The 14,527-nt window shown below is 39.4% G+C and overlaps 1 protein-coding gene across 2 annotated transcripts in view; it reads left to right on the forward strand.

The window, feature by feature from the left end:
- cacna1g (calcium channel, voltage-dependent, T type, alpha 1G subunit) overlaps window positions 1-14,527 on the forward strand; it is a 315,144-nt gene that overhangs the window by 260,307 nt on the left and 40,310 nt on the right. For both annotated transcript variants that reach the window (XM_073026745.1, XM_073026746.1), the window contains one exon: window positions 6,962-7,102. In XM_073026745.1, the coding sequence (XP_072882846.1) occupies window positions 6,962-7,102 (141 nt within the window). The remainder of the gene's footprint in view (window positions 1-6,961; window positions 7,103-14,527) is intronic.

Consider the following 14,527-nt stretch of genomic DNA (forward strand, 5'->3'; position numbering starts at 1 on the left):
TTCGTCGGGACTGTAGAAGGAGGGGGCAGGGACCCTATAAAGAAGGTGGGGGGAGGGTGGAAAACCAACCAGAGGAAAGATCAAGGGGAATGGGAGGGGAAGCAGGGAGGGGATAGGCAGGAGAGGTGCAGAAGGAATCTAAGGGGAAATCACAATGGGTAGTAGAAGGCAGCAGAATCATGAGAGAGGTGATAGACAGCTAGAAGAAGAGACAGAGTGAAGGTGGGATAGGGGAAGGGAAAGGGAGGGAATTACCAGAAGTTGGAGAATTCGATGTTCACATCAAGGGGCTGGAGACTACCCAGACGGTATATGAGATGTTGTTCCTCCAACCGAAGTTTGGCCTCATCATGGCAGTAAAGGAGGCCATGTATGGATATATCCGAATGGGAATGTGAAGGAGAGCTGAAGTGGGTGGCAACCGGGAGATCCTGTCTATTGTGGCGGACGGAGCGTAGGTGCTCGACAAAGTGGTCCCCCAATCTGTGTCGGGTCTCGCCGATGTAGAGGAGGCCGCACCGGATGCAACAGACTCACAAGTGAAGTGTTGCCTCACCTGGAAGGACTGTTTGGGGCCCTGAATGGTGGTAAGAAAGGAGGTGTAGGGACAGGTGTAGCACTTACGCTTGCAGGGATAAGTGCCAGGTGGGAGATCTGTGGGGAGGGTCGTGTAGAAAGGTAAGAGACTGTGGATGCTGGAATATGGAGCAACACTAAAAAATTTGGAGGATTTTAGTAGGTCAGGCAACATCAAAGGAGGGAAATAGTTGACATTTCAGTTCGAGACCAGATGAAAAGTCTTGACCCAAAACATCGACACAGTCTGTTTCTCTCCATAGATGCTGACTGACCCGCTGAGTTCCTCCAGTGCTTTTGTGTTGTTGCAGAAGACAAATTACTATTCTTTTATGTCTTAAGAGTCAATTTGGAGCAGACAGTACTTTATTTGATGAGACTAATGAACCAAAGATAGTCAACAGATGGTAATTAAGTTTGTTGAGAAGTATAAAAGTATTGGATCCATGTTTCAGCCAGTTAAAGTCTTGAACTTAAAAAAGGCTAACTTTCAGAATGGGGAGTAGATTAACCACAACATCTATTCATTGTTAAGTCAACAAAGCAAAGCAAATTCATTTAAGTAGTTAATTAATGTATTAGAAAAGAGATTTTTAATCCCTGGATGCGAATGATAAAAACTACCATTAAACAAAATGGAAACGTTTATAGGAAGACAAAAACTAGTGGTAGAATGAGGAAAGCAAGACTTATAGAGGGAAGAGAAGTAACTGTAATGAGTGCCAGGACAAAATGTAACAAAATACACTTGCAGATGGTATCAACTTCAATAAAAAATATTTTACGTGCAGTGAGAGAGGATAGATTTAGATATGACAATAGTTGAACACAAACACGTAACTGTGTGGGTAGAATGATAACAGATGTAGTGCAATATATTCCCATCTGCCATTTGTACAGTTAATGTAAACTTTGAATATAAGAAGGAGCGATGTGATTACAATGCAAGTGGAGGATCATTGAGACTGATTCGGAGGGTCAGGCATGAAAGTTAGAAGGTGATTTTTAAAAAAGGCAGAGGTGTGATGACCTTCACAAGACGAGGTATAAGCAGTGCTGTACTAACACTGTACTAATAAAGCACAATTGGTGTATTATGCTCAGTTTTAACATCGCACTTAAGGAAGGGTAGAGTTACCTTGGCATTCAGAGAGAATTCACAAGAGGTATATATAGAAAGAGAAGTGAAATATGATAGGCAATTGGGTAAACTTTGGGTTTATGCCAAATGGAAAATAAATTAATGTTTAATCTTTCAATTAGTTTCTCTGTCTTTACAAATAAGTAAATTATATAAATCCTCTACAAAATACTTTAGCATGTTGTCACCTCACAAATCTATGCCTAACTTTCTGTCAACTCTCCTTGTAGCTAGCTGTCTTAGCCACAGCACTGAGTGGCCCAAACAGATACACAGAGCCCCTTCATCTCGGCCCGAAACGTCGACTGTTTACTCTTTTTCATAGATGCTGCCTGGTCTGCTGAATTCCTCTAGCATTTTGTATGTGTTACCACGTTCAACCTGCTACTTTTCCTGGATTCAGAAGCCCCCTCCCAATGAAAAACTTTGATAACCTGTCACTCCATGTCCACTTCTCACCAATTTCCACTGCCTTAATAGGCCATGTTGGACTGAAACTCTACCTATCCCTTCTGATTTGTCCGTTGTTCGGACTGATTTGAGCCTCTAGGGAGTCTCTGACCAAGTAAGTTGTGGAGTTTTGTACATTATGATGTTGCTAAGTATTGTCCTTGATGACTACACCTGAACTTTGAGGCAGACTACACTGGGTTCAGATCCCACTCCAGAGACTTTACTACAAAAATCTCATTTTAAACTGCAGTCCAGCATTGAGGGATGCTGCATTGTTGGAGGTGCTATTTTTACACCAAGGCCTGGCCTCCTCTCCTCTCTCAGATAAATGTAAAAACTCCAGAAGCAATATTTAAGGAATAGTCAATTTCCTTTTGGTGTCCTAGCTTATTTCTTATCTATGTATCACCATTGCTGTTATAAATGATCTGCCGTTCCTCACATTGGTTTTTGTGGAACATCTGTGAGTTATAATGTCGTAATATTGCTGGTAGGTTTTGTGCAGTTTAGCTTCAATTATCAAGATGGGATCATATTGGAAAATAATTTGGAAAACTCTGTCCTTTATGACTGATGGACTGTGACCTGGACCACTAGTCTTCTTTATTTCTTCATCCCCTACAGCTTTTAATGAAATCAATCTATCAGCTGGGATCTCTCCACTAAATTTCATCTCAGTGGATCAGCCTCTTCTTGGTCCCATTCTTAGCAAACCAGAAGAATGCAGTCTAGTGGCTTCTCTTAAGCTATGGAGTCCTCAAAGATCTAACTTTCATTTCTCCACCACTATGATATTTCTCATTAATACCACTCACTAATCAACTTCTGTATGTATCCAGATATACCTCTGTACCACGTTGCTCAACCCTTCTGTGGTATACTGATGTCCTGCCTTTGAGGAGACTCCTTTATATATTTTGAGAAGTCCAATATCATCATCTTTTTCTTCCATTACAAACACTGTACTCATAAACTCTCAGATTGTCCAACTCACCTCCATACTAGAAACAATTTATAGCAGCTACTAACTTGCATGTCCTTGGGATGTGAGAGGAGAGTAGAGCAGTCACAGAGACAGTATCATGCTCCATACTAACAGCACCCTCAGCCAGGATAGAACATGGGTCTCTGGTGCTGCAAGATAGCAGCTATACTAATTGCCGTTTAACACCTTTGTCAAACAGTAATCCATCTGTCTCATTTCCAAATGTTTTAATTGACTCCCTACTTCAAAAGATGGGAGAGAATTCCAAATTTCAACGACCCTTTGCATGAACAAGTACTTGATGGTTTTTTGTGAATTGGGTTAATGGTACATAAATGAAAATACCCCAATAAGGAAACAGCTCAGGGGTAGATGTGCGAATCTAACATTAATCTTGGTGTATACAATATAAGGCAAGATGATTGTCTACAGAGTTAAATATCTTGTTTTGAATTGGCAGAAAGGAAAAAGACTTAGGATGTTTGGAGTGCCATGAACCACAGTGGATTCTGATGAGCAACCTCCAAAAGCAGGTTTCCTCAGCTGATCTGGAGGAATAAAAGTAGAAATTTGTTAGAATCTCTTATAGTTAATGATGGTTGCAGCAACCCAGTATTGCTGTCCCAGTGCTTATGGTTAGCCATACTTACTCATTATGAGGAACTCAGCAGGCAGGGCAGCATCTGTGGAAATAAATAAATAAATAGTTGGTGTTTCGGGCCCAGAACCTCCTTCAGGCCAGGAAAGAAAGGGGGAAGGCACCAAAATATTAAAGTGGGAGGAAGGGAAGGAGGACCAAGCTTGAAGATTATAGGTGAAGTCAGGTGGGTGGGAAAGGTAAAGGACAGGAGAAGAGGTAATCTGATAGGAGAGGAGAGTAGACCATGGGAAAAGAGAAGGAGGAGGTGATAGGCAGGTGTGGAGAGGGGTAAGAAGCCAGAGTGGGCAATAGAAGTAGAGGGAAGAGGAGGGACAAAGATTACTGGAAGAAGAAATCATGCTGTCAGGTTGGAGGCTACCTGAGGTTAGGGGGTGTTGCTCCTCCACTCTGAGAGTGATCCCATCCTGGCAAAAGAGGGGCCATGATCTGACATATCAGAACGGGAATGGGGATTGGAATTTAAATGGTTGGCCACCGGGAAATTCCACTTTTGACGGATGGAGTGGAAGTGCTCCACAAAGTGGTACCCCAATTACGTCGGGTAAACCAAGGTAGAGAAGGCCACATCAGGAGTAACGGATACAATAGATGACCCCCAAGAGATTTGCAGGTGAAGTGTTGTCTTGCCTGGAAGGACTGTTTAGGGCCCTGAATGGAGGTGAGGGAGGGGATGAATGGTCATTTCTGTTGCTTGCAGGGATATGTGCTAGGAGGGAGATTAGTGTGAAAGGAAGAATGGAGGGAATCACAGAGGGAGTGATTGCTGTGGAAAGAGAAGAGTTAAATGGAGTACAGATGTGGTTATTGGTAGGATCCTGTTGATGCAGAGAATGATATGTTAAATGCAGAGGCTCATGTGGTGGTAAGTGAGAACAAAGGGAACTCTATCCCTGTTAAAGCGGCGCGTAGATGGGTCGAGCATGGATGTCTAGGAAATGGATGAGATGTAGGTGAGGACAGCATCAATGGTGGAGGAACTCAACCAGCTCACATCTACTTTGGCTTGCAGTACTGATGTCAATGGAACATATGTGGTATTTTCCACATGGTTACTAGTATATATAGATACTGTGTGGTCACACCTGCCAGTCTCAGTTGCTGTACCCATGGCACTATAAGCATCTCTGTAAGCTTTCCGTTAACCCTTACAACTCACCTAGTTGCTCAACCCCATGAGTTACTATTATCCATGATCTGATACTGAAGCATTACTGAAATATTATTCAAAGAGGGATGAGACTAGAAGGCTAACATTCTTAGTTACAGAGTTTAAAGGAGAGTTAGAAAGGAAGGGGGTGACCAAATCAGTTTTTTTTAAAAAGTACAGCTTGGAAAGGATGATATGTTGGGCTAATCACCAAATGAGGCCATATGATTTGTACTGAAGAAGAAAAAAAATGCAATCACGCCACTAGGATGTACTAAAGATTTCCCTAAAGAGACTGAAGGAGATAAACCAAGAAGTATAAAATAACTGGAGTTGTTCTAGCTGGGAATTTCAATCATTCTAATTCTTAGTAGAATACAGTAAAGGTATGAGGAATTCATAAATTGCATTAAGAAGCATTTTTTGAAGCCAGTTTCTAGCAGGCACAGATGAGAACAAATATGGGATTCATTTTTAGGGAATGAAGCCGGATGCGATGAGGAAAAAAGCGTCCCACTTAGAATGTAGAAAGTGACTGGATCTCTTTCTGAAAGGATGGTAGGGGCAGATCCCCATTTCATTTAAAAAGTAATTTAGATGTATACTTGAAAGTCCATAACCTGCAGGTCTACAGAGCTATTTCTGGAATGTGGGATTAAGCTGGGAAACTCTTTTATAACTAGCAAGGGCAAGATGAGCCAAATAGCCTTAAACTGTGCTGAAAATAATTTCTGGTTCTATGATTTCAATGATTTGAAAATAGCTTATCAAAACTTTTATTTAAAATACACATCTTAGGCCTCCAGGCCTTTTCAATCCCTTGGCTACATCTAGTCCACTTGTGCACAGATAGATTTCTATCTTAGTAAGCATTCCAGCCCCCAAACTAATGCCAGGTCTATTTAAGATTCAGGAAACCAGTGATTCCCAGCATTCAGAGGCCTTAACAGTAGCCTCATCTATTTTTGTCTCTGATATATATTGGTTGATGGCAGACAAACCTTGCATAGCCGAAGAAAAACTGCATGAAATCTAAGCCCTACTATGTTCAAATCCCAGCCTCTTTCAGTGCCTTTTCTCCACATTCCTTCAGTGTTGCTAAAAATCATGAGATGTTTCAGCCACAGCGGTCTATTATCTATTTTATTATCCCAGTACCATTCAGTCAAGTTAAGTATTACCATCTCTGGTTCAAGTTATTCCTGAAATCTAATAGTTTCTCACCTTAGCTGCCCTAACTTCACAGTCTCACCTATGTATCCATCTTCTCATGCACTACCCTGGAGCAGATGATTCTTTATTTTCAAAAAGCCAATTTTGCTAAATAATAAATAAAGGCGTTCAAAAGAAATTAAAAACAATCATGTATTATTAACACCTTGTGGTTTTTCTCTGAAGATTGCACACAATGCGTTAGAGATTATTTTTTAAATCCTGAGGACTACAGGACAATCCTGGAATGTTTAGGTCAACTTTATAGCTCTCCAAAGCCATAAATGAGCGTGTGTGTGAATTAAATTGAACTTTATGAGTTTTCTTCCAATTTACTTTCATTTATTTGCTGTAGGGATATGGAAGATTATAAGTTATTTCTGAATGCAGGAAAATAAATGCATAGACTTGAGAAATTTCATAACTGAAATGAGAGTGGTTAATGACTTTTAATCTTATTATGTCAGACAGGTTGCTGTATAACAGGTAATTATGTAATATTTTAACACTGGAAACATTTTATGCAAAGAAAAAATGTACTGTATCTAATAATTTTGCATCAGGTTCTTAAATGAGAAACAATGAATAACTTGAATATACAACTAAGTTAATCTGATTGCCTTTCAATTTTTGGAACCAATGCCTTCATTGTTAATGTGGATTTGTTGACATTTCTTTTTCATCTCCTGTCCACACCTTTTTCTCCATTCATGTAATTCCTCTTTATCCACTATTCCCCTTCCCTTCTCCTTCCAACATTTCTTCCTGCCTACTTTGCATAAACAGGACAAGCAATTTTTTGACAACGTCTCCCTGCTGATCCAAGGTTCATTGGAAGGAGAGTTAACCCTCATGGACAATCTCTCGGGTTCTGTCTGCCACAACTATGCCATCCCACAGCAAAACAAATGCTGCACTGAGAAACAGGTTAATAATTCTAAATTCTTTGTCAAAGTCCTGTGTTCAGATTTAGAACCTAGGAATTAACTAAAAAGATCAAGACTAACCGAGGCAAAGGAATGCAATAAACGCACTGGGATCTTTTCAATACTCTCATTTTAGCTAGTATAACATAGAGGCTATTTTTCACTCCCTGCAGGAGCAAACAATGGTAAACTGCACTTAAATCAATGAAACTTAATTTCTATTTCTATTTATGGAGTTTTATGCCTCTTTGGTAAGTGTTTCTCTCTCTAAAGGAAATAGAAAATATGCACCATATAGACTTGTACTCAGCATGTTTAAGAATAGTTTAGAAAGTAAAAAGAAAACCACATTGTTACCTTCACAACAGCTGGAAACCCTTAGACACACTTAAACCACAGTACTTTTGAAGTGTAATTGAGGTAGACCATGGATGTTACATTCCAGCTGTCTATATGGTATGCAAGCCAGGGCAGGTATGAAATAGAGAGCAAGCTGTTGCTCATGTAGGAGGCTCTCCCTTTTCATGCAGTTGATGAATCCAAAGGAATGGTAGTGACTGATAGAGTTTTGTACCAGCAGTGTCACAGGAGGTGCCAGTCAGAGTTGAACTCAACATAAGACTGCCTTAGAGACTTCATCTCCAGATTTTTCCTCAGGGTTTACTCCCAAAGCCCTCCCCATGAGTGGGTATAGACACAAGGCAGCGGAGGTTTGAGATCAGAGTTTTCCTTCTCCTGGATGAGCTGCCAACCACGGCTGACGAGGCCTAGTTACCCGAAGAGACTCGCCTTTGTCCCTTCTTCTGTTAGTAGAAATAGTTCTGCCAGGCTTAGTAGCTAAGCCATACATGAAGGTCAGAAGCTGGACTTGGTTGTCAAAGGCTATTTGAGATACATGCCATTGGGAGCTTTCAATAGGTCGTAGGAGCTTATCCCCACAGCCACACCTGACTATAACAATCTTAGGAAACGAAGTGTAGTTATACCACAACAAATAACTATCTAAAAACAACCAGCTATTTGCCTAGATATCCAACTGCTTAGCACTAGCCATTTTGTGATTCGGTTTCTGTGAAGAGTCAAACATTCTTGTGTGAATTACACACTTGTTGATCCATTGCACCCTGAGACATTTTACACTGCAATGTTAAAGTTCAGGTAATTCTTAGACTATCCCTCCCTCCTCAACATTCTGACTCGGAGACAAAAGTGCTATCACGGAGCCATAGCTAACATATTCAGAGGTGCATGCACTTGTCAGAGGTAGAAAGTCGGGAGGCTGAAAATAAGAGAAGGATCACCTTTTACAAGTGTTAATTTTTCTGACAGTATATGCTATCAAATTGTACAAAATGGTACCTGATATACAGTATACCAGCAGTAGTTAAGCCTTGGGCATAAAGAACTCGTCAGGTGATAAATTATGTGCTGAGATAGATTAGAGCCCTCGAGAATGAATGAACAGTATTCATGTATTGGGCAGACTCCACTTCCCAGCTGTGTGAGCATTATTCAAGTCTTGGACAACTTTGGGAATTTGTACGATTGTTGTTTGGCATTTGACTGTTACACCTAATTTTAAAACCATAAACAATTAATGTCAAGGAAGATGGTTGATATCTTGAAATATGTAATGCCCCTCAAAGCTAATTACAAGGAAGCTTGTAATTCTGCCTATTAGAAGATTTCCAGGCCCATTTTCTGAATATATGCTGGCAGCCAAGAATCTCATTGGCTCTTTATATGTATTGGATTTTACTGTATGTTGATACCTGGTAAGGTTCCTTTCTTGTGCTGTGAAGGCACTAAGACAGCTCCTGACCCATTAGGTATTGGAAATGAGGAATTGAAGACTATTCTGGATTTCTACCTCTTGTTCATTCTGAGAGATGAGGCAATGTTTATGCAAAACATTCCTACTGGAAATAAAGGAGATAGATACGTTGCAAATGTATTTTATCTAAATTTAATTAGGAGCCACTGGAGATGAAAGAAGAAATCTCCTTTATAACATCCCATTCATATTCTCAGTGTGTTGCATGCATTTACTACTGATTCAATAGTCACAAAGGAAAAGAGTGAAGGTTGGAATGATACATTCTCTGATCTGATATACCAATTATTGTGATTTGGGATTTGGTCCTCATACTGAATGGGTCTTTCTGGGATTCAATAAAGATGCTTCAGTTTGTGAGGGAATTGGAAACTCGCCCAATATTCCTGCACTGGTTGTTATTTGGTAATCCTGCACTGTTGTTGGTGTTAAATGAGAATAGGACTGTATTCTAGTGTATTGTTGCTACCCATGATAAGACTGCCAGCTGCTATTCAGTGTTAGGCTCACACATAAAGATACCAACTGAACAATAGCAGCAACTTCAGGAGAGAGACATGCAGAAATTTTAAAAACATTATCAACAGTATCTATATTTTTTCTTTTGGCTAATTCAATGTTGGTACTGTATATCTTTGTCTCCTTGTCACCTCTCTCTTTTTATTAAGATAAATTGTTAACTTTCCTAATTTGGGAATTAATAAAGTGTAGAAATAATCAAAGGGAAATTCTGGGTTAGAAAGGCAATTAGTTTTAAGTTATATGAGATGATAAATTTCACATTTCAATTTTAAACTCTCATTAACCTTACTTATTCCAGGCCTTTCAAGTCTTGTCTCAAGGTTAGACTGAGATTCTAGATCTGGACAGGACAACTTTTTTTTATCATGTGTTGTTGTAACTTTATTCCCTTTTCTCTTTGGACGAGTCTGTGTTCACTTGTGGGGTTATGGATTGTGCCAAATTAATGTAATTAATTTAATATTTCCATCCTCAGAGTCCGTGCTATGGTGCATCCTGGTCAGTTTGAATACTTTGTATTTCACACATCATACAATTAGTATTGGACAATCATTGTTTCTCAGACAAGTCTAACATGGAGAAAACGTGCTGAGGGCTAGTGGAAACATTAAACTCCCACCCCAGCCCTTCCACATGCTCACTCCTCACCCTTCCCATTCTACCTGGTATGCAGAATGAAGGTAGGCAATGGCTTGTCCCGAGTGTCTATATTGAACTTCCTCCCAGGTTGCTTCCAGACCTCTCTGACAGGTTTCTTCTACAACAGTTTGAATGAGTTGCAAAGTAGTAGTTCTCTGTTGAAGAAAAGTGGAAGTATTGAAAGTAAAATGTCTCCTTATAACTATAGAGCAAAAGAATGTGGTTGAGAATTCTGACCAATCTCCTTTTCTCATATCTTTCTCAGTATACCTTCACTGGCAATCATTCCTTGCTGATAACATTCCCTTGAAAGTGAACACAGACAAAAGGAACCCTGGGTATTATGTTTTTCAGTACCTGAACATCAAGCCATATCTGAAGCTTAAAATAGCACACAGAGCTTTCAATATGGTTCTATTTTTTTTAGAGAGACAGTGGTGTTTGATTATTAGTAAATTAGAAGTAGGTGTCCTCTATCTGCTCTCAATAGAGATTGAAAACAAATCAGGATTGGTATTTTCCTTTCTTTAATTGAGGCCAACTCTTGTATCACAGTAACACAGCCAACAGAACAATATCACCAGTTGTGTCTAGAGTCCTGATTTGTGTGATTTAAGTACTACTGCAGTAACTATGCAAAATCTATTAGAATCCTCCATGGTTAGAATTCACATTACAACATATCTAATTCCTGGAATGTAGTTGACTCAGACAGTGACAGTAGCCCACTATGTTGTTCTGGCTCATTGTTTGAAAAATTATTCAGTTTGTTCTACTTTCCTGCTGTTTCCCCCTTTTGTTACAAACTTTTATTAGTTTTTAGCATATGTCCAATTATGTTATGAGAGTTGCCAGTGTTTCTACTTTGACCACACTTTCTGAAGAAGAAGCATTGCATTTGGTTTATTGATGGCCCTCACCAAGTAGTAACTTTGAAATTTAAGAATAAGAACTGTAATATCCAAGATCTGACCTGTAAAATGAACATTACAAGCATGAAACAAAGTGAGATTGGGACAAAGCAATATAATAAGGTACTGCCCAGATCAGTCAATGGGTAGGCTTTACTATTTAAAGTGAGAAATTTGATTTCTATGTATGAAAAAGAATTTGATTGAAATAACTTGTTCTGCTCTCTCAGTGTAACTATTTATAAGTTGTATGGGACCTTTGATCATCATTTTAATTTAAACCAATGTTTCATACTAAACTGTCCTGGCCAACTCTGTCTTGTCTTTGACAATAACAGCTTTGGGCTTTACTTTTCCACTGCGTATAGTATTTAGATAGTTCATTCACTTCCTCAGCAACAGAAGTACCACTGAATATTTTGTTTAATGAGTTGGTATTTAGTATATCAAGCTCCCTTACCATACAACTGTACCAAGAACGATTTTTGCTTTCACCTTCACTCTGTACAATACCTTTTGCTCCTATGGAGACCATCCAATGGGTCTCTCCAGTGCTAAGTTAGAGGGTGGAAAATCTGCCTGTTTTTTTTTCCCCATCGGATCACTGACATCTGCTCAACAGTAAGTGTGATCAGCAATCAAAGTACAATTGACAATGCCCTCCATAATCAAACTGCCGCTGAAGAACACAAGCAAAGGGTCAAATGTGAAGAATGATCACTCAGCTGAGGTAATGGAATGCTGCTAATTTTAAGAAACTGAATCACAGCACAGCTTCCGAGTCAAAGTGAAAATGAATCCACTAAATTATAGCATTTGAACTGCAATGCAGTATCAAACCTTTTAATACATAAACATAAAAATGTCCGTTAATTTCAGTTGACACTATCACAGTTGATTGTTATGTGAAATGAGGCTCTACACCTGTACACAGTTCCTGATATACATAATCCTCCACTCAGCAATTTTAATGACATACTTTTCCCTCTGCATGGCAAATCTGATTCTTAACCATATAACAATTACAGCACAGAAACAGGCCACCTCAGCCCTTCTAGTCCGTGCCGACGCTTACACTCACCTAGTCCCACTGGCCCGCACTCAGCCCATAACCCTCCATTCCTTTCTTGTCCATATACCTATCCAATTTTACTTTAAATGACAATACCGAACCTGCCTCTACCACTTCTACTGGAAGCTCATAACACACAGCTACCACTCTCTGAGTAAAGAAATTCCCCTCATGTTACCTTTAAACTTTTGCCCCCTAACTCACAACTCATGTCCTCTTGTTTGAATCTCCCCTACTCTCATAATTTTAAATACCTCTATCAAGTCCCCCCTCAACCTTCTACGCTCCAAAGAATAAAGACCTAACTTGTTCAGCCTTACCCTGTAACTTAGGTGCTGAAACCCAGGTAACATTCTAGTAAATCTTCTCTGTACTCTCTCTATTTTGTTGATATCTTTCCTATAATTCGGTGACCAGAACTGTACACAATACTCCAAATTTGGCCTTACGAATGCCTTGTACAATTTTAACATTACATCCCAACTCCTATACTCAATGCTCTGATTTATAAAGGCCAGCATACCGAAAGCTTTCTTCACCACCCTATCCACATGAGATTCCGCCTTCAGGGAACTATGCACCATTATTCCTAGATCACTCTGTTCTACTGCATTCCTCAATGCCCTACTATTTACCATGTATGTCCTATTTGGATTATTCCTACCAAAATGTAGCACCTCACACTTATCAGCATTAAATTCCATCTGCCATTGTTCAGCCCACTCTTCTAACTGGCCTAAATCTCTCTGCAAGCTTTGAAAACCTACTTCATTATCCACAACGCCTCCTACCTTAGTATCATCTGCATACTTACTAATCCAATTTACCACCCCATCATCCAGATCATTAATGTATCTGACAAACAACATTGGACCCAATACAGATCCCTGAGGCACACCACTAGTCACCGGCCTCCAACCTGACAAACAATTATCCACCACTACCCTCTGGCATCTTCCATCTAGCCACTGTTGAATCCATTTTACTACTTCAATATCAATACCTAACGATTGAACCTTCCTAACTAACCTTCCGTGTGAAACCTTGCCAAAGGCCTTACTGAAGTCCATATAGACAACACCCACTGCTTTACCCTCATCAACTTTCCTCATAACCTCTTCAAAAAATTCAGTAAGATTTGTCAAATGTGACTTTCCACACACAAATCCATGCTGACTATTCCTAATCAGACCCTGTCTATCCAGATAATTATATATACCATCTCTAAGAATACTTTCCATTAATTTACCCACCACTGATGTCAAACTGACAGGCCTAATTGCTAGGTTTACTCTTAGAACCCTTTTTAAACAATGGAACCACATGAGCAATACACCAATCCTCCGGCACCATCCCCATTTCTAATGACATTTGAAATATTTTTGTCAGAGCCTCTGCTATATCTACACCAACTTTCCTCAAGGTCCTAGGGAATATCCTGTCAGGATCCAGAGATTTATCCACTTTTATATTCCTTAAAAGTGCCAGTACTTCCTCCTCTTTAACTGTCATAGTTTCCATAACTTCCCTACTTGTTTCCCTTACCTTACACAATTCAATATCCTTTTCCTTAGTGAATACTGAAGAAAAGAAATCGTTCAAAATCTCCCCCATCTCTTTCGGCTCCACACATAGCTGTCCACTCTGATTCTCTAAGGGACCAATTTTATCCCTCACTATCCTTTTGCTATTAATATAACTGTAGAAACCCTTCGGATTTATTTTCACCTTACTTGCCAAAGCAACCTCATATCTTCTTTTAGCTTTTCTAATTTCTAATTTCTTTCATAAGAGTCTTTTTACATTCTTTATATTCTTATGGTATAATTTATTAGTAGCACAGCTGGTAAGAAGCATTGCTTTAAGTTTGATATTTCACTGACATGTTACCGCGTAATTGATGTGTCCAAACAAAGTAAACTCCTGCAGACTTAGGGCAACTTTTGTATAGTGCGTATTGTGTTTAAATTGATCTGGTTATTGATTTTAATGCGAAAGAGATATAATTCTGAAATAAACCATTCAATTTTCACTTAAATGCAAACCAGCATTTTAAGACTAAAGGTAAGAAATTGCTTATAGATTATGGATGGGGGGTGCTAGTGCTAAAAGTGTCTTATTTAATACTCGAGGACATTGCTTTGTGTGTTCTCTTCTGAGATAATGGGGATTAAATGTAATCCAAATTTGTCCTTTGCAATGTTCTACAAAAACTTTCAAGAGCCTTGCTTGCTCCAGAATGGGTTCTTGGTGAAAACACAGAATTATAACACTAGGGAAGGGAGGGAGGAGGTTAAATCTTTCTTTCTTTGGCAGTGAAGTAAGGGATTGCCTGTTACTCAACCATTGCCGAAGTCTCTAGGCAGAGACATAGATCATTAATGTGAGACAGATAAATGAAACTGGCCATTTTGACTTCGGCCATCACAAAATACAATGGAAATACAT

The sequence above is a fragment of the Hemitrygon akajei genome, chromosome 22 (genome assembly GCF_048418815.1).
Source record: "Hemitrygon akajei chromosome 22, sHemAka1.3, whole genome shotgun sequence".
NCBI classification, from domain to species: domain Eukaryota; kingdom Metazoa; phylum Chordata; class Chondrichthyes; order Myliobatiformes; family Dasyatidae; genus Hemitrygon; species Hemitrygon akajei.